This window comes from Nothobranchius furzeri, chromosome 10, assembly GCF_043380555.1.
Source record: "Nothobranchius furzeri strain GRZ-AD chromosome 10, NfurGRZ-RIMD1, whole genome shotgun sequence".
NCBI classification, from domain to species: Eukaryota; Metazoa; Chordata; class Actinopteri; order Cyprinodontiformes; family Nothobranchiidae; genus Nothobranchius; species Nothobranchius furzeri.
The window spans coordinates 40,048,722-40,074,244 of NC_091750.1; the positions used below are offsets into that span (position 1 = coordinate 40,048,722).

The window sequence follows — 25,523 nt, forward strand, 5'->3', positions numbered from 1 at the left end:
TGTGAGGAGTAAGAATCTAAATGCATGCTCAATTCTGAAGATGAACCATTTATTTTTCCCTCAGGAGAAACGAACCGAGGCTTTTGCTGCAGGTTTACTCAGGCTTCAGGTAAACTACTGAAATGTAGAAAAGTCTGCATCATCAGGTTAACTCAGGCTTCAGGTAAACTACTGAAATGTAGAAAAGTCTGCATCATCAGGTTAACTCAGGCTTCAGGTAAACTACTGAAATGTAGAAAGCTCTATATCAGGTTTACTCAGGCTTCAGGTAAACTACTGAAATGTAGAAAAGTCTACATCATCAGGTTAACTCAGGCTTCAGGTAAACTACTGAAATGTAGAAAGCTCTACATCAGGTTTACTCAGGCTTCAGGTAAACTACTGAAATGTAGAAAGCTCTACATCAGGTTTACTCAGGCTTCAGGTAAACTACTGAAATGTAGAAAAGTCTACATCATCAGGTTAACTCAGGCTTCAGGTAAACTACTGAAATGCAGAAAAGTCTACATCATCAGGTTTACTCAGGCTTCAGGTAAACTACTGAAATGTAGTAGTCTACATCGTCAGGTTTACTCAGGCTTCAGGTAAACTACTGAAATGTAGAAAAGTCTACATCGTCACTCAGGTTTACTCAGGCTTCAGGTAAACTACTGAAATGTAGAAAGCTCTACATCAGGTTTACTCAGGCTTCAGGTAAACTACTGAAATGTAGAAAAGTCTACATCATCAGGTTAACTCAGGCTTCAGGTAAACTACTGAAATGCAGAAAAGTCTACATCATCAGGTTTACTCAGGCTTCAGGTAAACTACTGAAATGTAGTAGTCTACATCGTCAGGTTTACTCAGTCTTCAGGTAAACTACTGAAATGTAGAAAAGTCTACATCGTCAGGTTTACTCAGGCTTCAGGTAAACTACTGAAATGTAGAAAAGTCTACATCGTCAGGTTTACTCAGGCTTCAGGTAAACTACTGAAATGCAGAAAAGTCTACATCATCAGGTTTACTCAGGCTTCAGGTAAACTACTGAAATGTAGTAGTCTACATCGTCAGGTTTACTCAGTCTTCAGGTAAACTACTGAAATGTAGAAAAGTCTACATCGTCAGGTTTACTCAGGCTTCAGGTAAACTACTGAAATGTAGAAAAGTCTACATCGTCAGGTTTACTCAGGCTTCAGGTAAACTACTGAAATGTAGAAAGCTCTATATCAGGTTTACTCAGGCTTCAGGTAAACTACTGAAATGTAGAAAAGTCTACATCATCAGGTTAACTCAGGCTTCAGGTAAACTACTGAAATGTAGAAAGCTCTACATCAGGTTTACTCAGGCTTCAGGTAAACTACTGAAATGTAGAAAGCTCTACATCAGGTTTACTCAGGCTTCAGGTAAACTACTGAAATGCAGAAAAGTCTACATCATCAGGTTTACTCAGGCTTCAGGTAAACTACTGAAATGTAGTAGTCTACATCGTCAGGTTTACTCAGGCTTCAGGTAAACTACTGAAATGTAGAAAAGTCTACATCGTCACTCAGGTTTACTCAGGCTTCAGGTAAACTACTGAAATGTAGAAAGCTCTACATCAGGTTTACTCAGGCTTCAGGTAAACTACTGAAATGTAGAAAAGTCTACATCATCAGGTTAACTCAGGCTTCAGGTAAACTACTGAAATGCAGAAAAGTCTACATCATCAGGTTTACTCAGGCTTCAGGTAAACTACTGAAATTTAGAAAAGTCTACATCGTCAGGTTTACTCAGGCTTCAGGTAAACTACTGAAATGTAGAAAAGTCTACATCGTCAGGTTTACTCAGGCTTCAGGTAAACTACTGAAATGTAGAAAAGTCTACATCGTCAGGTTTACTCAGGCTTCAGGTAAACTACTGAAATGTAGAAAAGTCTACATCGTCAGGTTTACTCAGGCTTCAGGTAAACTACTGAAATGTAGTAAAGTCTACATCGTCAGGTTTACTCAGGCTTCAGGTAAACTACTGAAATGTAGAAAAGTCTACATCGTCAGGTTTACTCAGGCTTCAGGTAAACTACTGAAATGTAGAAAAGTCTACATCGTCAGGTTTACTCAGGCTTCAGGTAAACTACTGAAATGTAGAAAAGTCTACATCGTCAGGTTTACTCAGGCTTCAGGTAAACTACTGAAATGTAGAAAAGTCTACATCGTCAGGTTTACTCAGGCTTCAGGTAAACTACTGAAATGTAGAAAAGTCTACATCGTCAGGTTTACTCAGGCTTCAGGTAAACTACTGAAATGTAGTAAAGTCTACATCGTCAGGTTTACTCAGGCTTCAGGTAAACTACTGAAATGTAGAAAAGTCTACATCGTCAGGTTTACTCAGGCTTCAGGTAAACTACTGAAATGTAGAAAAGTCTACATCGTCAGGTTTACTCAGGCTTCAGGTAAACTACTGAAATGTAGAAAAGTCTACATCGTCAGGTTTACTCAGGCTTCAGGTAAACTACTGAAATGTAGTAAAGTCTACATCGTCAGGTTTACTCAGGCTTCAGGTAAACTACTGAAATGTAGAAAAGTCTACATCGTCAGGTTTACTCAGGCTTCAGGTAAACTACTGAAATGTAGAAAAGTCTACATCGTCAGGTTTATTCAGGCTTCAGGTAAACTACTGAAATAAAGAAAGCTCTACATCATCAGGTTTAGGAGCAGCAGGCTGCAGAATCATGTTGAGCACTGCCTCCTGGAGGTCGGATGGCTGAATTACAACCGGACTCCAGACAGGCTTAATCGTTAACAAAATAAAAGTACTTTATTTAGCTGTACTGCACACACTTTCACACCGAGCCACTAAACTATTCTTTCACTAAGGATGTTTACGTTTATTGATTTAGCAGACGCTTTTATCCAAAGCGACTTATAACCTATAGGGCATGTGATGATCTGTGGGGGAAACCGGAGTACCCAGAGGAAACCCACGCGTGCATGGGGAGACACGCAACTCCACGCAGACGTTTACTTTGATGTGACCTAGGTTCCACTCATCTGAATTTAAAATCCAACTTAAAAACTTCTCCCGCAGTAAAAAGCTTTAAAAGGTATGTCTGTCCACTCGGGTGACCTTCAGGCTTCAAAACTCAAACACCTTTACATTGTTCTGGTTTGGTTGATTAGATGAACTTTTGTGATTCTCAGGAGGTCCTGAACTAAAACTTTATTCAGCATTTGCTTTATTTACAGCGACACAAGCGTTTCATTCCTTGTCCGTCTGAGCAACGTTGGGTAAAACATCTTGGCTGTGGAACCAGACGGCTTCACTGGTTTTACTGGTGAGGATCGCTCGCTCCACGAAGGGTCCTGATGGGAGGAGAACAAGGATTGGTATCAGATATGTGGGTTAAAACATCCCAGATGTCCAACAGGAACCAGAACCTTTACTAGCTCTAAACTCATCGTTTTTATTCTGAGTTATCAAAGAGAATCAACAAGGTTTACATTAGAAACAGATTTAATTTATCATCTGGAGCCTGATTATTATGATTATTCGGGTTATTTCTGTATCTGGTTCATGTGTTCATCTTCAGTGCAGCTTTTAAAACGGAACTTTATATTTAAGGAGATCAGGCTGTTTGGCTTGCTTTGAGCACCCCCTAGTGTCTGTTTGTAGAACCAAAACCTTTCTCCTCGCTATGCCTTCGTCTCTTTAAACAACAAATTACAGGGGTTTTTTTTCCAATTCATACAAAACGTTGTCTAAAAAATCCTATTAGAAAAGCTTATTTTGGATATTTGGTTTTAAACACATAACAGCAGTTTTCTAGTAAAAAGTTCCTTTCTCTTTCTAAATGTGAACTCTGACGTAACCAAAGGGACTTAGAAGCTAGGCTGCCTCAGCTCAGTGTGGAGAGGCTAGTTTTAGGGTAGAGAGGTCATGTGATCCAGTCAGTGTGTGTTTACTAGTGTTGGGTTGTGTTCATGTTGATAAACTAGAGTGTGTGAAGGCTGCGCCTACTCCAGCCTGTCTGCACATCGAGTCCACGGGTTTCCAGATCAGAGGAACAACGCCTCTATCTCCGTGCCTGAGGGCGTTTCTGCAGCTGAGAAGCCCACATCGGTCACAACCGGGTCAGGGAGGTCCACTCTGGAGACCCATGGAGGGGTTTAAAAAATTAAATGTGGATTTCTGGAGCTCAGATCACCGTCAGAACCAGGTCAGAACCGACCACCAGAAGAGACGCGCGTCACTACCCAAAGCTCATGACCATAGGTGAGGGTAGGAACGTAGATTGACCGGTAAATCGAGAGCTTCGCCTTCTGACTCAGCTCTCTCTTCACCACGACGGACCGGTACAACGCCCGCATCACTGCAGACGCAGCACCCATCCACCTGTTGATCTCATGCTCCAGCTTTCCCTCCACACCTTGGCTGCGCCTAGAAATCCTGTCCATAAAGGTTATGAGCAGAATCGGTGACAAAGGGCAGCCTTGGCGGAGTCCAACTCTCACTGGGAGCGAGCCCGACTTACTGCCGGCAATGCAGACCGAGCTCTGACACCGGTCATACAGGGACCGAACAGCCCGTATCAGAGGACCTGGTACCCCATACTCCCAGAGTACCCCCCACAGGGCCCCCCGAGGGACGCGGTCAAACACCTTCTCCAAATCCACAAACACATGTAGACTGGTTGGGCGAAGTCCCACGTACCCTCCAGGATCCCCTAAGGGTACAAAGCTGGTCCAGTGTTCCACGGCCAGGACCAAAACCATATAGTTCCTCCTGAATCCGAGGTTGGACAATCCGCCGGACCCTCCTCTCCAGAACCCTGAATAGACCTTACCAGGGAGGCTCAGGAGTGTGATCCCCTGTAGGTGTACAGGAAGACCACATCCATCTATAGTGTATATTGTGATTGTGCCCAGGGCCCCATCGCCCAGCCCGATGTTAAACGTTCAGGAGCTCGTATCCACCCACTGTCCTTTTTTCTCCCTGGGAAAATAATCCTCCTTACTGCCGTCAGCTCCACTGTTATCTTCTCATTCATCTTTCTCTCTTCCACCACCCGACCCGCTAGTCCAGCGGAACAGCCTACAACATCCAGAGCCCTAACCCTTAAACCAACTTCATCGTCGGGAAAGAATCCGTAAGAAAACAGGAACGTTGAGCAGCTGGTTTTTGTTTTATTCCGACACAAACTTGCTTTAGACTGAGTCTCAGCATCCTGTTGATTATTCATCAGGATTTGACTTTTCCCACCCCCGGGGGTTTTGTCTTCGTCTCACCCACACGCTGCGTTTCCACATTTGTTTCCTGCGTTTTCAGCTCTAATCTGCAGGGTTTCCTTTTGTTTCTGCCTACACAGCGGCCATCAGCTCCAGCCCAAACCACTTTTCAGAAGACATGAACAAAAACAAGTCCTGATGCTCCCGCCTGCAGACGTAATTATACTCTCTCTCCAGCCGCGGAGATGCTGGCACAAACTCAAAGAGCGTCTCTGCTGACGGGACCGAAGAGCTCGTTGCTGATGAACCAGGACGTTTAACGCGTCTCTCCAGGATCATCTCCACTGGTCTTCATCGCTGCTGCTGAAGCGGAGGAAGGATTGAACCACCCAAAATAAGGTCCTGCTCCGTTTATCAGGGCAGCAAACACACCTGAAGACTCTCAATCTCATTTATGTGGTTTAAAGGCACTTTTATACATTTATGTTGATATTTCCACTCGTGAAGGAAGTCGGTTGATGGACGTCAGAAATAACAGGAAGCCCTAATAAAGGAGACTGTATGGCTCACAGGAGCAAAAAGGAGACGCGACTAATCAGAGATGCTTGTGTTAGCAGGAACGTCGACGCTAAAGCGTCCTCAGCTGGTCGGTCTCATCAGGACGGAGACGTCCTCAAACGTTAAAGCGTCCTCAGCTGGTCGGTCTCATCAGGACGGAGACGTCCTCAAACGTTAGAGCGTCCTCAGCTGGTCGGTCTCATCAGGACGGAGACGTCCTTAAACGTTAGAGCGTCCTCAGCTGGTCGGTCTCATCAGGACGGAGACGTCCTCAAACGCTAAAGCGTCCTCAGCTGGTCGGTCTCATCAGGACGGAGACATCCTCAAACGTTAGAGCGTCCTCAGCTGGTCGGTCTCATCAGGACGGAGACGTCCTCAAACGTTAGAGCGTCCTCAGCTGGTCGGTCTCATCAGGACGGAGACGTCCTTAAACGTTAGAGCGTCCTCAGCTGGTCGGTCTCATCAGGACGGAGACGTCCTCAAACGTTAGAGCGTCCTCAGGTGGTCGGTCTCATCAGGACGGAGACGTCCTCAAACGCTAAAGCGTCCTCAGCTGGTCGGTCTCATCAGGACGGAGACGTCCTCAAACGCTAAAGCGTCCTCAGCTGGTCGGTCTCATCAGGACGGAGACGTCCTCAAACGTTAGAGCGTCCTCAGGTGGTCGGTCTCATCAGGACGGAGACGTCCTCAAACGCTAAAGCGTCCTCAGCTGGTCGGTCTCATCAGGACGGAGACGTCCTCAAACGCTAAAGCGTCCTCAGCTGGTCGGTCTCATCAGGACGGAGACGTCCTCAAACGTTAGAGCGTCCTCAGCTGGTCGGTCTCATCAGGACGGAGACGTCCTCAAAAGTTAAAGCGTCCACAGCTGGTCGGTCTCATCAGGACGGAGACGTCCTCAAACGCTAAAGCGTCCACAGCTGGTCGGTCTCATCAGGACGGAGACGTCCTCAAGTGCTAAAGCGTCCTCAGCTGGTCGGTCTCATCAGGACGGAGACGTCCTCAAGTGCTAAAGCGTCCTCAGCTGGTCGGTCTCATCAGGACGGAGACGTCCTCAAAAGTTAAAGCGTCCACAGCTGGTCGGTCTCATCAGGACGGAGACGTCCTCAAACGCTAAAGCGTCCACAGCTGGTCGGTCTCATCAGGACGGAGACGTCCTCAAGTGCTAAAGCGTCCTCAGCTGGTCGGTCTCATCAGGACGGAGACGTCCTCAAGTGCTAAAGCGTCCTCAGCTGGTCGGTCTCATCAGGACGGAGACGTCCTCAAAAGTTAAAGCGTCCACAGCTGGTCGGTCTCATCAGGACGGAGACGTCCTCAAGCGCTAAAGCGTCCTCAGCTGGTCGGTCTCATCAGGACGGAGACGTCCTCAAACGCTAAAGCGTCCTCAGCTGGTCGGTCTCATCAGGACGGAGACGTCCTCAAACGTTAGAGTGTCCTCAGCTGGTCGGTCTCATCAGGACGGAGACGTCCTCAAACGTTAGAGCGTCCTCAGCTGGTCGGTCTCATCAGGACGGAGACATCCTCAAACGCTAAAGCGTCCTCAGCTGGTCGGTCTCATCAGGACGGAGACGTCCTCAAACGTTAGAGCGTCCTCAGCTGGTCGGTCTCATCAGGACGGAGACGTCCTCAAACTTTAGAGCGTCCTCAGGTGGTCGGTCTCATCAGGACGGAGACGTCCTCAAATGTTAGAGCGTCCTCAGCTGGTCGGTCTCATCAGGACGGAGACGTCCTCAAACGCTAAAGCGTCCTCAGCTGGTCGGTCTCATCAGGACGGAGACGTCCTCAAACGTTAGAGCGTCCTCAGCTGGTCGGTCTCATCAGGACGGAGACGTCCTCAAATGTTAGAGCGTCCTCAGCTGGTCGGTCTCATCAGGACGGAGACGTCCTCAAATGTTAGAGCGTCCTCAGCTGGTCTGTCTCATCAGGACGGAGACGTCCTCAAACGTTAGAGCGTCCTCAGCTGGTCTGTCTCATCAGGACGGAGACGTCCTCAAATGTTAGAGCGTCCTCAGCTGGTCGGTCTCATCAGGACGGAGACGTCCTCAAACGTTAGAGCGTCCTCAGGTGGTCTGTCTCATCAGGACGGAGACGTCCTCAAACGCTAAAGCTTCCTCAGCTGGTCTGTCTCATCAGGACGGAGACGTCCTCAAACGTTAGAGCGTCCTCAGGTGGTCTGTCTCATCAGGACGGAGACGTCCTCAAACGCTAAAGCGTCCTCAGCTGGTCTGTCTCATCAGGACGGAGACGTCCTCAAACGTTAGAGCGTCCTCAGGTGGTCGGTCTCATCAGGACGGAGACGTCCTCAAATGTTAGAGCGTCCTCAGCTGGTCGGTCTCATCAGGACGGAGACGTCCTCAAAAGTTAAAGCGTCCACAGCTGGTCGGTCTCATCAGGACGGAGACGTCCTCAAACGCTAAAGCGTCCTCAGCTGGTCGGTCTCATCAGGACGGAGACGTCCTCAAATGTTAGAGCGTCCTCAGCTGGTCGGTCTCATCAGGACGGAGACGTCCTCAAACGCTAAAGCGTCCTCAGCTGGTCGGTCTCATCAGGACGGAGACGTCCTCAAACGTTAGAGCGTCCTCAGCTGGTCGGTCTCATCAGGACGGAGACGTCCTCAAATGTTAGAGCGTCCTCAGCTGGTCGGTCTCATCAGGACGGAGACGTCCTCAAACGTTAGAGCGTCCTCAGCTGGTCTGTCTCATCAGGACGGAGACGTCCTCAAATGTTAGAGCGTCCTCAGCTGGTCGGTCTCATCAGGACGGAGACGTCCTCAAACGTTAGAGCGTCCTCAGGTGGTCTGTCTCATCAGGACGGAGACGTCCTCAAACGCTAAAGCTTCCTCAGCTGGTCTGTCTCATCAGGACGGAGACGTCCTCAAACGTTAGAGCGTCCTCAGGTGGTCTGTCTCATCAGGACGGAGACGTCCTCAAACGCTAAAGCGTCCTCAGCTGGTCTGTCTCATCAGGACGGAGACGTCCTCAAACGTTAGAGCGTCCTCAGGTGGTCGGTCTCATCAGGACGGAGACGTCCTCAAATGTTAGAGCGTCCTCAGCTGGTCGGTCTCATCAGGACGGAGACGTCCTCAAAAGTTAAAGCGTCCACAGCTGGTCGGTCTCATCAGGACGGAGACGTCCTCAAACGCTAAAGCGTCCTCAGCTGGTCGGTCTCATCAGGACGGAGACGTCCTCAAATGTTAGAGCGTCCTCAGGTGGTCGGTCTCATCAGGACGGAGACGTCCTCAAATGTTAGAGCGTCCTCAGCTGGTCGGTCTCATCAGGACGGAGACGTCCTCAAACGCTAAAGCGTCCTCAGCTGGTCTGTCTCATCAGGACAGAGACGTCCTCAAACGTTAGAGCGTCCTCAGGTGGTCGGTCTCATCAGGACGGAGACGTCCTCAAATGTTAGAGCGTCCTCAGCTGGTCGGTCTCATCAGGACGGAGACGTCCTCAAAAGTTAAAGCGTCCACAGCTGGTCGGTCTCATCAGGACGGAGACGTCCTCAAACGCTAAAGCGTCCTCAGCTGGTCGGTCTCATCAGGACGGAGACGTCCTCAAATGTTAGAGCGTCCTCAGCTGGTCGGTCTCATCAGGACGGAGACGTCCTCAAATGTTAGAGCGTCCTCAGCTGGTCGGTCTCATCAGGACGGAGACGTCCTCAAACGCTAAAGCGTCCTCAGCTGGTCGGTCTCATCAGGACGGAGACGTCCTCAAACGTTAGAGCGTCCTCAGCTGGTCGGTCTCATCAGGATGGAGACGTCCTCAAACGTTAGAGCGTCCTCAGCTGGTCGGTCTCATCAGGACGGAGACGTCCTCAAACGCTAAAGCGTCCTCAGTTGGTCGGTCTCATCAGGACGGAGACGTCCTCAAACGCAGCAACACGTTCAAAAATGATAAAAGGATAAAAAACATCCGTCTCTACTTGATGCATCCGAGTCGAGAAGAGCCGCCGCCTTCTTCCATTAGAGGCGTAAATATAGACATGATAAAAATAGACAAGCTTTCTGTTTTGTTCCCCTGAACTAATTTATTTCCTTTTTGCAACAATTCTGTTTAAAAGGCTTAACTTTTGTTCCTTTTTGCCCTGTTTATGGCTCACATTTTAAAAGCTTAAAGGAATATTAAAACTTGCATTTCAGAATCGGAAAACTTCATGAATGGGAGGGAGGGGACTTAAAGGTGCAGTATGTAAGAACATAGTGAGAAAATCCCAAAGGGTCTGTTTCAGTCATTTAGGGAGGAAGGATACACTGAAACATGTTTCATATCCAGCTGCTGGGTTGTCGGCGTTTCTCCCTTCAACACAAAGGAGGGGGGGTCGTAACGACTGCCAAGTGGGGGGGGGCGTGTCTCCTGTGAGCTAATGCTGCGGCGCCGACTATTGGAGTCTGACGACAGCCAGCAAAAAGCTCCAGAGTTGTTTTGAGTGGTTGTAGTTACCAGATTTGACCACAGGATGTCGTGTTTACTTCATTTCTACATAATGCACCTTTAAATCAGCTGGAAAATAACCATTACTGTCCAGAAGAAGCAGAAGCGCCCCAGCAGCTCTGGGTCTGGTTGGGCGTACCCATGTGAGCTGGCCGGTGCGAAAAAACGTCGGTCAGGATCGTCTGCAGGTTGGCGAAGATGTGCTGACCTGGCTGGTCGAGCTAGAGGAGAGAGAGAGCAAGGTCAATAACTATTAGATCTTTGCTAATAATACATCCTTCATGTTTTATTTCATTCTAAATGATGTAAACACCCTAAAGGCCAGTAAAACCACATCTCACAGCTTGTTTTTACTGTAAATGACTCTTCTGTGTGATGAAGGAAGAATATTTAGCATCAGCAGCACCTCCAAACTATTTCCTCACTTCTCCTGGGAATAATTACACAATTCACACCAACGACTGGTGCATTGTTTTAAAGCACAAATAAATGTGTTTACTTGTGGTTTCACTCATAAATAACCCAAACCCTCAGGTAAACATCACACATCTGATCAGATTAAAAACCACTTGAACTATGACGCGTCGCTGTTGAAGGTGACTCACCGTGGCGACCTGGGTCTGTACGAAGCACTCGTCCACCACCAGGTACTCGTGACCCGTCCGGAACAGTGCCAGCATTTTGGGAACGTTGTTGCCGACCGTGCCTGAGCGTGAGGAGTAATCCAGGATTAATGAAACATCAGAGTTATTTCAGCTCCACTTCACGTTTGAGTCTCACCTCTTTTGCTCTTCGGGAACTTCTTCCTCAGTTTGTTCTTCAGCAGAATCAGCTTCGGCAGAACTTCGGGAGTTGCGACGTAAAAATCAGCCGAAATCTCATCGTCTAAAATCTGGAATCCAAAAAACATTTCGGCTTTTTCCGTTTACACAGAAAAATGTCCTGCACCATTTTCAACAGGTCTGCTGGCATCTGCACATGTGTGTGTGTGTGTGTGCGTGCGTGTGTGTGTGTGTAAACCACGGGCACAAGGTCAGTTAGCTTCAGGGCACCATAATTTTGTTTTTCCTAGAGACGGCTGTCTAGTTAGAAATAAAGAAAATTAAAAAAAATGTAAGAAAACCTAATTAAATCAAGATTTGTGACACACACACACACACACACACACACACACACACACACACACACACACACACACACACACACATGCACGCACGCACACGCACGTTAAAGTCAGTGTTGTAATGCTTGATTCAAGCATTCCATTAAAGATTTACAGGATTTTTTTTACTAAAATTTGAATAAAAATGTCCAAACAAATTTTATTTTACAGATCAAAATGTCTGCATTTTGCTAAAAGTAAATAAATAAATAAAGGGCTGAGAACTTTTTCCTATGAAGTCATTAAAGAGCAAGTCACCCCCTACAAGAAACTTACTGCACTCTCTTTTCATGTTTGAAAAACGCAACAAATGCTGTTGCCTGGCAGACCGAGAGGGCGGAGCCGCTAACAAATACACACACACACAGGCTCACAACAGCATTGTGACATCATAATGTACCAGTTTACATCATAGCATACCTCTTAGCCAATAGCGGTGGCAGATTTAAATTCCAATGCAGTGCAGAGTTTTTACCTGACGACGGCGCAACACTGACAGTTTTAGGCAGAATATTTAAATTTTAACTAAGATACACTGAAGTACCAAATTATTGACCACATGTGTCTACAGCACAATTAGACACACATTTATATAGTTTATCAGCAAAAAAAAGTTGATTTGGGGGTGACTTGCTCTTTAATAATGAGCTTTTCAGCCTCCTGATTTTGTGGTTTTACATCATGTTCGTGTAAAACCTTGAGACAGAAAAGGGTAGAATTCCTTCTCCGGGTCAGGATGAGGTCCTGCTCCAGCGGAGGAGTTTAAGCATCTCAGACTGGACGGGTCCTATCAGAGCTATCTACGGGTTCCTGATATCAGAGTTCACTCCACCAGCAGTGACCATCGACCCCCCCCCCCGGATCGAACGAGGACCTCCACACCAAGGGTGCGTAGACTTGGCACGACAGACTGTGTTTGACGCTGTTTTAATAAACAACTCTCTAGTTTATAACAAACAACAAATTCTTTTACACCAGATTTCACAATTTCTCTCAGATACAAAGAACGGTTGCTACTAGGGGTGGGCAATATAAACGATATAAGGTAGAAACGATATAGTTTTTGGCTATATCGCAATACCGCGATATCACGATAACACATGACGTCACTAAGATGTGCACCCTGCTGACATTGGGGCAACAGAATGGCAGTGACTGCAAGCATGGAGTGGGTGGAGGAGGAGGCCTGTATGCCTCAAGTGGCATATATTTGCCACATGAGGATATTTAAAAGCATGTCACTTTGACATATATAAACAGAGGGAAAAACATATCGCAACATATATCGTTACCGCACATGCTTCAGATTATATCGCAATATAGATTTGAGGCCATATCGCCCAGCCCTAGTTGCTACAACATCTAGCTTCCACCACACCACCTCACATTATTCATATCTTGTCATGTATTAATTATTAGTTTAGGAAAAATAATTAAATTAATTTTATAAACTGCATCCTGACTCTGTCTGAATTAATACGAAGTGTGTTTATGGTCCCTGAAGAAGCAAAGAACCCTAGAATCTTCTGGTTAAACATTGGTAAATGATAAATGACCCGCACTTGTATAGAGTAAGGACTCCAAAGCGCTTTACACTACAGTGTATCATTCATCCATTCACACACACATTCACACACATTCAAAGATCAATCAGGTTGATATTTCATACTTATACGGAAAATCACATCTTATTGGTCATAATTAATATGTGTTAATTGCTACAGTTTTTTTTCATTGAAAATAATTTTAAAATGTGGGGTCTCCATATAATCAGGGTCTAACCATTACACGCCCGTAACAGCAGAGGGCGCCAGGCTGAGTATTCTCCACAGGAGTAAAAACTGGAGCCGAGAAGTCCAGAGCAGAGTAGACTTTTAGTGGGGCAAGTTAGCATACTAAGGCAGAGTAACGACGGTGGCCAGTTCAGCAGAGGTGTAAAACATCACATGCATGGATGTACTGGAAGGCAGTGAGGATGATGTTCTGGGAGGAGCCAGCAGGTGTGGGGATGTGATGGTGCACCGGGGACCGCAGCTGCATGAGAGTGTACAGCGAGGCAGAGGGCATCTGAACAAAAGCCTCATCTGACTTTTGATTTCACACGTCAGCAAAGTTCTGATAGTTAGCATTGAAATAGTATTTTTCTCAGTACATGTTCTCAAATTTTATATAAAAATAGTTTATTTAAACAGTGATTTGTTTTTTTTGTCCTTTCCTGAAGATTAGTCTTGGAAAGGGGAGTCGTCTTATATTCGTGTCACTACGGTAATAATTTTTGTGATTGTTTAGAACAGAAATTAAAATTAAAACTTAACTGAAGAACTGACCAGCTGAACGAGCTCGGCTCCTCCAACAATCGTTGCTCCGTTCTCCTGGGCAGCTGTGGCCTGCTTCGGGTCCTGCAGAGATGGAGGGAGGGGTCTTTCAACCTGGCTTAGGTGAATTATCTAAAATAATCACACTATGTGTGACACGTGGTATGAATAGAAATCATTTAATCACAACAGCAGCCGGGGGCAACACCAACAACGGACAAGGGACACGCCCAATTCATCAACAGCAGAAACACACAATCGTGTGTGTGTATATATATATATATATGTATGTATGTATAAACACACACACATATATATACATATATACATATATATATATAAATATATATAGGTATGTGTGTGTATACATACATATATATGTCTGTATATATGTATGTCTGTATATATATATATATATATATATATATATATATATATATAGGTATGTGTGTGTGTATACATACATATATATGTCTGTATAAATGTATGTCTGTATATATATATATATATATATATATATATATATATATATATATATATATATATATATATATATATACACAGACATACATTTATACAGACATATATATGTATGTATACACACACACATACCTATATATATTTATATATATATATATGTATATATGTATATATATGTGTGTGTGTTTATACATACATACATATGTATGTATACATACACACACACACACACACACACACGGCGGTTGCGAAGATGAAGTGCGGGTTGGGAGAGGAAAGTGTTTACCTCGGTGAAAACTAAAACTTTGTTGGGGTCTGTCCTGAAGGGGTGTGGTAAGTGAACGACGCTGACAAACGGGTCGACTTTTTTCTGTGGGAGACAGAAACAGGAAGGATGTTTGTTGTTGTTGTTGTTGGGAACAGTCAGCAAGCTGCAGGAAGATCAAAGCTTGGGAGGAAAACATGAAGGAGGGAACGTCAGTCAAACGCCACACTAGATAATAGCGATGCAACGATACCACTTGTTTCTAAACCGATACTTGGATCTGAGTACTCGCCGATACCGATACAGATACTTCTACCACACAAAAAAATGCAATGAATTGCAATACAGCCTTTATTTTCTTCTCTGTTTTCAATAGGAAAAGACTGTGAGGTAGATAAAAAGTAATATAAGTGATCACAAAACTAAAATATTAGGTGAACAGAAATGACAAGTTACAGTGAAGTCACTTTCAAGCAACTGCATTGGTATCAGTTACTGGTATCTGTTAACTTTTACCGATACTGCATCGGCACCGATACAGATACCGATACCAGTATCGTATCGGTGCATCCCTACTGGATAACGGTTATCTTGCAGCATTTGAAACCTGAATCTCTGTGAAATTGATGACTTCCTACATGTGGGAGCGTTGGCTCTATGGAAACCAATGAGGAGACAGAGATGCTCTCGGAGGACCGTCTGCAGCCCTGTGATGTGTCACAGCGTTTTTAGCTGACTGAACTGCTCAGCGTACAAAGACTCAGACGCCTCAGGGGTCTCATCTATAAAACGTTACTAGAATCCGTACTAAAACCGTACTTCAGCTCAGCAAAAAAAATGTACTTACGCCAAGTAGGTATGCGATCTATAAAACATGGAGTACACACAGCTGCATGCACTCTCCGCTTTCTAAATCACTCTACCTAGAAAGGTTCTTAGCTGTTTCTGAGCCACATCCCACCCTCACCACGCCCACTTTCTGCCATAAATGGTCAATGCAAAGCGTCTTGAGGATCTCATGCATATACATAAGCCGGCTCGCTGCAGCGCTCCACCATTAATGATGGCGACCGCAGATCAAGGAAGTGCTTTTCCACAGACGCAGAAGTTGAGGTACTTGTGGGTGAGGTGGAGGAATGAAAGGAAGTGCTTTTGCTAAACAAATAAGAGAAAATCCACAGAGTGGCACAGCAGTGCTGAAGCCGTCAATGTTGTGAGTTCTTCAGAGAGATCTGTGGCGGATATAAAAAAACTCTGATACGAAAACTCCAAGAAGAACCTTCGAGAAACAAAACTCATCAAAAGCTATGAAGAAAAGAGAATCTGGTCCTCCAGCAGCAGAGAACCAGAGTTCATGTAGAACAACCACAGGTGACTAAAACTTTTACCGTCACCTTTTTCTCCAGTTGCATGTCCAGCTTCAGGTTGACATAAACGGGCTGGTTGGACGGAGTGAAGTCCAACTCCTGGAACCTCTTCAGCATGTCGATGGCAGAAGCTGCACTGTGGACGCTTCTGGGATAAAACTTCTTAATGTACACATCGTCTACGGGAGCCCACGCCGTCTTCCCATAAGGCTTGTGTCTGCCTGTGTCATCGATGACCCTCCACTCTTTCTTCACCTCCTTCTTTGCATCCTCTGACTTGCGTTTCTTTAGCGCCCTGACAATCAGCAGGAGGGGAGTTAGGCCGAGGAAGGATTGGGTCATGCAGAAAAACATATGTATTCAGCAGCAAACACCGACCAGGCTGGCTTGAAGCAAAAAGAAAACACTGGATGTGAACTTACTTAAACGCAGCAAAAGTCCTGATGGGTGAACTCTTCGGTGCGGTCTGCGATGCAGCAGCATAACCCGGAGCGCTGGAACTCAGCAGCTGCCTCCGACATCCTGCTAAAGCTGGATTAAACACACAAGGGTTTATTTACATCTAATCCTGAGATTTAACCTCTGTTTCTGTGTCATCCTCCTAACATGAAACACTTCATATTCTAGCAACTTTTTACACATTTAAAAACTGCATTTCTGAGTAAGTAGCAGCTCAAATGATACAGCAGCTTCTTTGGCTGCCGTACAACGTCTTCTGTTCAAAATAAGGTGTAAATAATAAATCATCAAAGGAACAAAAGACCCCCGGGTCCTGTTTAACTTGAAGCTAAAGCTTGATGAAAGAAGGTTTGATGAGGGTGGCCGCTCGCGCACCTCTCAGAAGCTTGATGTTGGCTCTAAATTCACTCCAACAGCTGAAAAATGCCCTCAAAAATGGACATTTAGGCTCGATTTAAAGTTTTCAAGGTAGCTTCTTGGTTTAAGACCAAGACTACTACCAATCACAGCTTTCTTTTAACATGTAAACAAGTTTTAATTAATTAAAACCTTATAAACGGGTCTAATCTGGACCAGTTTGTTCCATACTGGGTCACCCACTGGATGCAGCTGAGGAGAGGTGTGAAAGGAGGATGCTGGGGAAGATGACCTCCCCCTTAAAAAGCCCCTCCCCGCCCCCACTGTGGAGACCATGGACAGCTCCTTTACAGGCATCCCAGATGTAGAACTGAACGCTACCGTAGGTCATTCATCCCCTCAGCAGCAAGTGTAGGATTCCCCAGTTTAACTGGTACTGGCATTATCCTGGTACACAACACCACCAATGCAATACTCAGTGTGTGTGTTCAATACCAGATGTACGCAGTACGTTCGTGTCTCTTACTGTACGCTGCATAGTTCTGGAAACACATGTTTCCTTTATTTGTTGTTTTTAGTGGTTGGAGGTTACAATAATAGCAGTGGCTCCCCAAAAGGGTGGCCAGGGCCACACCGGAGGAGTAGGGTTACAGGTAACAACTGGTTTGACCATTAACCCCGGTTAACCCACCGTAAACACGTGTCCAACACCACTAAAGGTGTAAAAAGCAGCGCGAGCCGCACGGACAGAGGGGGGTTCAACCATCAGGACTCCTGTGTTTCAGACAGACACGGGAGCCTAGGTGGGATATTTGCCAAAATGATGGTAGTTACATGTGACTGACGGACAGGTGGGTAAACACAGGAGAAGACGCTAGAAAAGTTAGACTTTTTCACCTTCCTGAAAACGATGTGAGCTAAAGTTAATTAGCATAACAGAGGGGCTCCAGTTTGCAACCACACGTTGATGGAAAACATGTTTCCGTAACCTCTGTGAGCGTTTAGGCTCAGGACACACTAACCGGAAACAGATAGCAGGGCAGCTAAAACGCTAATCTACAGAAAATAACCCAACCGGAAACAAAAAAATAACATTCATGAATTTACCGTTTTTCCTGGATGAGAAACTAATTTCACTGACCTTTCCAAGCTGCCCGCGAGCAGGTTGCCATGTCTGCTTCTGGTGGTCCGTTGTCCGTGTAAAAACAGCAGTTCGCTCAATGGTTCCGCACAAACACACATATTTATTTTTAAAAGGTCGGCTCTAACTTAACCAGTTTACATTACAGGAAACCGTTTAAAAACGTTTCTAAAATCTCATCTAATGTTAAAGATTCACTGATTTAAATGATCGAGTTCAGTATTTGTTTTAAGGTGTGATTAGAAGTAAATGTTGATGTTAAAATCGTGTAAAGTGGCAAAATGAATGAATTGCAAGCATAAGATAAACAAATAAAAATAATGCCGAATCTCTGGTTTTTGCATCGGGTTTTTGTCAAATAAAGTGACGTCAGCTACACGTCACAGATGACGAGTTTAACCAGCTAGCACGTGTCCTTCACATGTTTAGTATCAAACTTTAGCGTAATATGTGTCACTTATTAACAATTAATAAATGAGCATATTTGTAAAGTTTCGTTTGGGATTTATGCTAAGAAGCTAGTAGGCGCGTGCACGACCGCGCTCTGGACTGTCGGTAACGAGCGGAAGCCGCGTTTGTTGTTCTTCCTTCTGTTTCCGAGACGTTCAGGGTTGAACCCGCGCCTGCATGTCGCTGCCAGTTCCCTTCTACAGCCCCCGGATGAAGGTAAACACGTTTTGTATCTAGAGCCGGTTCGCCCGGGCGGCTCGGCGCTAAACCAGCTTAGAGCCCGACTCGGTCCTTGTCCGGTCGTGTCCCCCACCCTAAGCCCCTGGAGCCCGGGGAGCATGCGCCCAGCCGCCGCTGGCTGACTTACTCCAGCCCCGTGCTTCGGGAGCGCTGGTCGGTTACCGTGACCGGTCTTTGCTGCATAGGTAAATGTGTCGCTGACATCCGTGGAAGGTGTCGAATCGGAGCGCGTGTTTACCTTGGTGTCAGGTGTGCCAGCAGCTGGTGAGCGGGCCTGTCCTCTTGTCACTTTTGACACCACAGCTATGTTTGGACACTCGTCCCTCAGCTGCCTGAGCAGTTGTCACTGCTGCATACTTTCCAACACACACACACACACACACACACACACACACACACACACACACACACACACACACACACACACACACACACACACACACACACACACACGGCCCTCTTTCAGCTCCTGAGGCAACATGACCTGTTGGAGTTGTGATGGTGTCTGCAGACACTTGTGACCTGCTGCGCCTGAACCCACCTCACCCAAAGGCCCTGAACGTATTTGCTGTAACTCACCATTCTGAAGTAATCAGGCTGTAGATCCACAGGAACGTTTAAAGATGAGGTTCTACGACGATCATCCTACAAGTGCAGGAAGTCCTCTGGATGACTTTTCTTTATGTGGATAACTTCTGATTAAAACTGTAATCACTGATCAAATGTTCTGCTGGTTTGTTCTGGTTTCAGTGGTTTTGTTGCTCCTCAGCAGGTGAAACCTCCTGAGAAAAATGAGCAGTTTGCTTCCGTCATCATTAACTAAAAAACGCCTCGAGCTTTTTTTTAAACCTTTGAGTTTCTTATAAATTGTTCTTCTCTTGTTTTCCACATTTTTTTAGTGCTTGAAATAAAAGTTGGTGTTTTCTTTTACGATTGCCACGATAACTCGTGCTCCTGGTTTGTCCTGCAGATTAACAGGAATGCCAAAGGAGAAATATGACCCCCTAGATCCCCGCAGATGTTACACCATCATGTCAGCTGAGGAGGCGGCTGGTGGGAAGAAGTCTCACTGGGCTGAGCTGGAGATCTCTGGTCAGTCTGCATTTACTTCCAGTAAAACACACTCTGGACGTTATATCCAGAGAAAGTCTTGTCCATGTTTTCAGTGTCGGGGTCAGTTTGGCCCACTGTGTTCAGAAATGTTAGTAAAATGAAGCTCCGCCACCTACACAGGAAGGGTGCGGAGCCTGAGCAGCTCGTTATGGACCCTCACCCACCTGACGGCGCTCCACATCAACGACAACAACCTGACTCGTATCCCACCGGACATCGCCAAGCTGCCCAACCTGGTCTACCTGAACCTGTCATCCAATAAGCTCCGAAGTCTGCCCGCCGAACTGGGCAACATGGTTACTCTCAGGTGGGTGGAGTTCTGACCCCTGACCTTTAACTCAGCTGCAGTGTGGGTGGGGTCGTCCGTCGTGTCCGACAGTTTCAACCGAACTGATGCTAAAGCGGTCATTTAAAACCCTGAATCAGGTGATTAAACCAGTCAGACATGAACACAGGTCAAGGGTGAGAAAGGTGAGACCCTCCCACGTGTGCGTACACACACACACACACACACACACACACACGCACGCACACACACATACGCACACACACACCTGTCTGTAAGGACGGACGTGGGGGGTGCTGCAGTGTGTGTGTGTGTGTGTGTGTCTGTGCATACATACACATAGACACACACACATGCACACACACACACACACATGCACACACACACACACATGCACAGACATACATACACACACATACGCACACATGCACATGCACACACACACATGCACAGACACACATACACACACATACGCACGCACTCACACACACATGCACAGACATACATACACACACATACGCACACATGCACATGCACACATGCACAGACACACACACACACACACACCTGTCTGTAAGGACGGACGTGGGGAGTGCTGCAGTGTGTGTCTGTGTGTGTGTCTGTGTGTCTCTGCATACATACACATAGACACACACACATGCACACACACACACATGCACAGACATACATACACACACATACGCACACATGCACATACACACACACACATGCACAGACACACATACACACACATAGACACACATACGCACGCACGCACTCACACACACATGCACAGACACACATACACACACACACACGCACGCAAACACACACATACACACACACATGCACGCGCGTGCACACACACATGCACGCACACACCCTCCCCAGCCAGCTGAGGTGGCTCGGGCGCCTGGTCAGGACGCCTCCTGGTGAGGTTTTTCGGGCATGTGTATCTAGCGGTGGGATTTGATCAGTTTTTATCAATAACAACAACCTTGTCGATTCTGTCCATCGATCCAGTTCCTTATCAATTCCAGAGAAGTTCAGTAGGTGGGCAAGTGGCTCGGGAGAGGGCAGTGTGGGCCTCCCGACTCGGGCTGCTGCCCCGCGACCCGACTCCGTATGAGCGGATGAAAATGGTTTTAAATGAACAAGTTAAAAATGATGAATAACACGTCATAAACAGATGTTTGAAGTCTGGACTCAAGTTCTGCAAGAACTTCTAAATCAGCAAAACGACATTATAATTCATGTCCTGCGTGACCCTGAACACGAGCGTTAGACGTGAAGGATGCCACCATGAGAGGTTGTTGAAGCTTCTTCTCCTTGCAGGGAATTGCTTTTGAACAACAATCTTCTACGAGTCCTGCCTTATGAACTCGGGCGGCTTTTCCAGCTCCAAACCCTCGGGCTCAAAGGTGAGACGCTCCATCAGCAGCTTAACGGTTATGGATGCTGACTTCATGGATTAGGAGGAGAACTCACCTGTTTGGTTCTGTGGCAGGAAATCCTTTGTCCCAGGACATCCTCAACATCTACCAGGAGCCCGACGGAACCAGAAAGCTTTTGAACTACATGCTCGACAATCTAGCAGGTTCTCCAGCGTTCTAAAGCTGCAGGTGTGTTCTCACAGGTAGGTCCGGATAAACGAGCTCTGATCCGTCATTGTCTTCCCTGTTTCCAGTTCACCCGGAGCAGCTCCCTCAGAGACCGTGGATCACTCTGAAAGAGCGAGACCAGATGATTCCCACAGGTGCGTTTCCATGGAAACCAACCAGCTCACCGAGCACGTTTGATGTTTTTATGCTTTTATTCTATTTTGGTTGAGAAAGCAGAAGATCCATCTCTTTAGGGGGCTGGCCTCGCTTTTAGTTCTCACAATTAAATCTGTCGTTTTCAAAAGATGAAGTCGGAAACTCGTTTGGATTCATATGAAACCCGTCTGAGTCATAAAATAAACCCGAACCGTCGGTGCTTTTCCGGAGTCATTAAGCGAGCGTTTGTGTTCCAGCGGTGTTCACGGTCATGTGCTACAACGTGCTGTGTGACAAGTACGCCACGCGGCAGCTGTACGGCTACTGTCCGTCCTGGGCCTTAAGCTGGGAGTACCGCAAGAAAGGCATCATGGAGGAAATCACCAGCTGTGACGCCGACATCATCAGCCTTCAGGTAAACACGCACAGGCTCCACCTTTTCCTCCGGACTTTCCCGTTAAACGTCCTGATGGAGATCTGCTCCTGCAGGAGGTGGAGACGGAGCAGTACTACACGCTGTTTCTGGAAACGCTACGGGACCGTGGCTACGACGGCTACTTCTGTCCCAAGTCTCGTGCCAAACTGGTTTCGGAGCAGGAGAGGAAGCACGTGGACGGCTGTGCCATCTTCTTCAAGACAGAGAAGTAAGTTCAGGAGCCTCGGAGCGCCGGGAACGCTGCATGGGAACCTGAATCTCTGATGTGGATGTGAACTCTCTGCAGGTTCTCGTTGGTGCAGAAACACACGGTGGAGTTCAATCAGGTGGCCATGGCCAACTCGGAGGGGTCAGAGGTCATGCTGAACAGAGTCATGACCAAAGACAACATCGGAGTGGCTGTTCTACTGGAGGTCAACAAGGACATGTTCTCTGCTGGTAAGGACAGGCAGTCACCGTGACAACCACCTCCAGGTGATTAAAGGACATCTCCTAATTTCCTGTTTGTGTTGTGAGGCATGAAGCCGCCGCAGGAGAGGCAGCTGATCCTGGTGGCCAACGCCCACATGCACTGGGACCCAGAGTTCTCAGACGTCAAGCTGATCCAGACCATGATGTTCCTGTCGGAGCTGAAGAGCATCGCTGAGAGAGCTTCGGACTCTGTTACGACGGGCTCGCCAACCTCCGACCCCTCCTCCATCCCCATCGTTCTGTGTGCTGACCTCAACTCGCTGCCCGACTCCGGTACAGCCGTAGGGAGTTCCGTTGCTCCTCCTACAACCAGAGCTTCTTGATTGTTGCTTTTCCAGTAAAACGCTCCTGTTCTTGGATCCAGGTGTGGTGGAGTACCTGAGCAACGGAGGAGTGGCTGAAAACCACAAGGACTTTAAGGAGCTGCGCTACAACGAGTGTCTGACCAACTTCAGCTGCAACGGCAAGAACGGGAACTCCAGCGGCAGCATCACACACAGCTTCCAGCTGAAGAGCGCCTACGACAGCAACCTGATGCCTTACACCAACTACACGTATGACTTCAAGGTACCCAACGTCCTCTTGGTTCTTCTATCTTCTCCTGGTCCTACCATGTCCATGTTCTCCTGGTTCTACCGTGTCCTCTTGGTTCTTCTACGTTCTCCTGGTTCTACCGTGCCCTCTTGGTTCTTCTACGTTCTCCTGGTTCTACCGTGCCCTCTTGGTTCTTCTACATTCCCCTGGTTCTACCGTGTCCTCTTGGTTCTTCTACATTCTCCTGGTTCTACCGTGTCCTCTTGGGTCTTCTACATTCTCCTGGTTCTACCGTGTCCTCTTGGTTCTTCTACTTTCTCCTGGTTCTACCGTGCCCTCTTGGTTCTTCTACGTTCTCCTGGTTCTACCGTGCCCTCTTGGTTCTTCTACATTCCCCTGGTTCTACCGTGTCCTCTTGGTTCTTCTACATTCTCCTGGTTCTACCGTGTCCTCTTGGTTCTTCTACATTCTCCTGGTTCTACCGTGTCCTCTTGGGTCTTCTACGTTCTCCTGGTTCTACCGTGTCCTCTTGGTTCTTCTCTATTCTCCTGGTTCTACCGTGTCCTCTTGGTTCTTCTACATTCTCCTGGTTCTACCGTGTCCTCTTGGGTCTTCTACGTTCTCCTGGTTCTACCGTGTCCTCTTGGTTCTTCTACATTTTCCTGGCTCTACCGTGTCCTCTTGGGTCTTCTACGTTCTCCTGGTTCTACCGTGTCCTCTTGGTTCTTCTACATTGCCCTAGTTCTACCGTGTCCTCTTGGTTCTTCTACGTTCTCCTGGTTCTACCGTGTCCTCTTGGTTCTTCTACGTTCCCCTGGTTCTACTGTGTTCTCTTGGTTCTTCTACATTCTCCTGGTTCTACCGTGTCCTCTTGGTTCTTCTACATTCTCCTGGTTCTACCGTGTTCTCTTGGTTCTTCTACGTTCTCCTGGTTCTACCGTGTCCTCTTGGTTCTTCTACGTTCTCCTGGTTCTACCGTGTCCTCTTGGTTCTTCTATGTTCTCCTGGTTCTACCGTGTCCTCTTGGTTCTTCTACGTTCTCCTGGTTCTACCGTGTCCTCTTGGTTCTTCTACATTCTCCTGGTTCTACCGTGTCCTCTTGGTTCTTCTACATTCTCGTGGTTCTACCGTGTCCTCTTGGTTCTTCTACGTTCTCCTGGTTCTACCGTGTCCTCTTGGTTCTTCTACGTTCTCCTGGTTCTACTGTGTCCTCTTGGTTCTTCTACGTTCTCCTGGTTCTACCGTGTCCTCTTGGTTCTTCTACATTCTCCTGGTTCTACCGTGTCCTCTTGGTTCTTCTACGTTCTCCTGGTTCTACCGTGTCCTCTTGGTTCTTCTACATTCTCCTGGTTCTACCGTGTCCTCTTGGTTCTTCTACATTCTCCTGGTTCTACCGTGTCCTCTTGGTTCTTCTACATTCTCGTGGTTCTACCGTGTCCTCTTGGTTCTTCTACATTCTCCTGGTTCTACCGTGTCCTCTTGGTTCTTCTACGTTCTCCTGGTTCTACCGTGTCCTCTTGGTTCTTCTACATTCTCCTGGTTGTATAAGTGTGAAAATATTTCATTAGTCGTTTAGGTTTTCATTTCAAACCTTATCATTTGGACACTTTCAGTGTTTCGTACATTTCTAATTCTTGATGCTTCCTTGAAACATCTCAGTGTTTTAAAAGGTCACTAAAGGTGAAGGTGGCAGAAGGACAGCACAACACACGGGCAGCATGTGACAACCATTTTGATAAATGCCTTGATCCTTTTGGTCTTATTCCACACGCTCAGCGGTGTCCAGTGACGGGTTGACGAGGGTTGAAAGTCCCTTTTTAAAATGTCTCTTATGGTAATCTGCAGAAGTTCTGGTGCGACAGAAGTGTGTTATTTAAAATGTGAACTCTGGGTTTGGTTCTTGACATAATGGTGAGTGAATGGAGCAGCTCTAATCCAGCCTAAATTTGTCACCAGCTGTAAATTCTTCCTGTGTGCCACTAGGGGGAGCCACAAGGATGTAGATAAGCCAGACTGATGGTGTTTTCCTCTCTGCAGGGGGTCATCGACTACATCTTCTTCTCCAAGACACATATGAGTGTTTTGGGGGTCATGGGGCCGCTGAATAGCCATTGGCTGATAGACAACAGCATCACTGGCTGCCCCCACCCCCACATCCCCTCGGACCACTTCTCCCTGCTGGCCCAGCTGGAGCTGCACCCACCCCTGCCCCACCCGCTGAACCCCCTCAATGGGCTGCACCTGCCGGTCCACAGGTAGTGCAGCCTGAGAGATCCCCCCACCCCACCCCCACCCCCCGGCTTTTAAACATCCCCCCATCACCATCCTCTGACCTTTATACAGGACCCTGTACAGTTCACCCCCTCCACACACACACACACCTATTAGTGAAGTATTCGCCTGTTTGTTGCTCTTTTTCACATTCGTTACCCCCCCCCCCCCCCCCCGCCCCGCCCCGGACGAGCTCGATACCAAATGTTGGGATGAAGAAGTTAATCTCTAATCTCCATGTTGCTGTTTTGCCTTAG

The 25,523-nt window shown here is 46.9% G+C and overlaps 3 protein-coding genes across 3 annotated transcripts; 2 read left to right on the forward strand and 1 right to left on the reverse strand.

Moving 5' to 3' along the window:
- Positions 1–1,395: 1,395 nt before the first annotated feature.
- Positions 1,396–2,865, forward strand: LOC139072041 (uncharacterized). Its single transcript, XM_070555229.1, has 4 exons — positions 1,396–1,405; positions 1,508–1,705; positions 1,760–1,921; positions 1,976–2,865. Exons 1-4 carry the CDS (start codon positions 1,396–1,398, stop codon positions 2,638–2,640), a joined length of 1,035 nt encoding a protein of 344 aa, XP_070411330.1. The 3' UTR covers positions 2,641–2,865.
- A 294-nt stretch (positions 2,866–3,159) lies between these two features.
- On the reverse strand, positions 3,160–17,972 carry mrpl1 (mitochondrial ribosomal protein L1). Its single transcript, XM_015960217.3, has 9 exons — positions 17,709–17,972; positions 16,174–16,282; positions 15,779–16,046; positions 14,406–14,489; positions 13,652–13,723; positions 10,943–11,054; positions 10,768–10,868; positions 10,302–10,383; positions 3,160–3,317 (listed from the first exon to the last, which is right to left on the reverse strand). Exons 1-9 carry the CDS (start codon positions 17,737–17,739, stop codon positions 3,214–3,216), a joined length of 963 nt encoding a protein of 320 aa, XP_015815703.1. The 5' UTR covers positions 17,740–17,972; the 3' UTR covers positions 3,160–3,213.
- A 272-nt stretch (positions 17,973–18,244) lies between these two features.
- Positions 18,245–25,292, forward strand: cnot6l (CCR4-NOT transcription complex, subunit 6-like). Its single transcript, XM_015960216.3, has 12 exons — positions 18,245–18,374; positions 19,369–19,490; positions 19,632–19,818; positions 21,133–21,218; positions 21,305–21,394; positions 21,485–21,553; positions 21,812–21,969; positions 22,044–22,198; positions 22,277–22,428; positions 22,507–22,734; positions 22,826–23,028; positions 25,033–25,292. Exons 2-12 carry the CDS (start codon positions 19,379–19,381, stop codon positions 25,252–25,254), a joined length of 1,662 nt encoding a protein of 553 aa, XP_015815702.2. The 5' UTR covers positions 18,245–18,374; positions 19,369–19,378; the 3' UTR covers positions 25,255–25,292.
- Positions 25,293–25,523: the final 231 nt, after the last annotated feature.

Excerpts from the sequence above, each read along its gene's own strand:
- LOC139072041 (XM_070555229.1), top strand. Across the intron at positions 1,706-1,759 it reads CAGGTTTACTCAGGCTTCAG|GTAAACTACTGAAATGTAGA; the intron begins GTAAACTACTGA and ends CTCAGGCTTCAG. Across the intron at positions 1,922-1,975 it reads CAGGTTTACTCAGGCTTCAG|GTAAACTACTGAAATGTAGA; the intron begins GTAAACTACTGA and ends CTCAGGCTTCAG.
- cnot6l (XM_015960216.3), top strand. The coding sequence starts at position 19,379 with ATGCCAAAGGAGAAATATGACCCCCTAGATCCCCGCAGATGTTACACC. Across the intron at positions 21,970-22,043 it reads CCGACATCATCAGCCTTCAG|GAGGTGGAGACGGAGCAGTA; the intron begins GTAAACACGCAC and ends CTGCTCCTGCAG. Across the intron at positions 22,199-22,276 it reads ATCTTCTTCAAGACAGAGAA|GTTCTCGTTGGTGCAGAAAC; the intron begins GTAAGTTCAGGA and ends AACTCTCTGCAG.
- mrpl1 (XM_015960217.3), bottom strand. The coding sequence starts at position 17,739 with ATGGCAACCTGCTCGCGGGCAGCTTGGAAAG. Across the intron at positions 14,490-15,778 it reads ACATGCAACTGGAGAAAAAG|AAAAAAGTCGACCCGTTTGT; the intron begins GTGACGGTAAAA and ends TGTCTCCCACAG. Across the intron at positions 3,318-10,301 it reads GCACCGGCCAGCTCACATGG|GACCCTTCGTGGAGCGAGCG; the intron begins GTACGCCCAACC and ends TCCTCCCATCAG.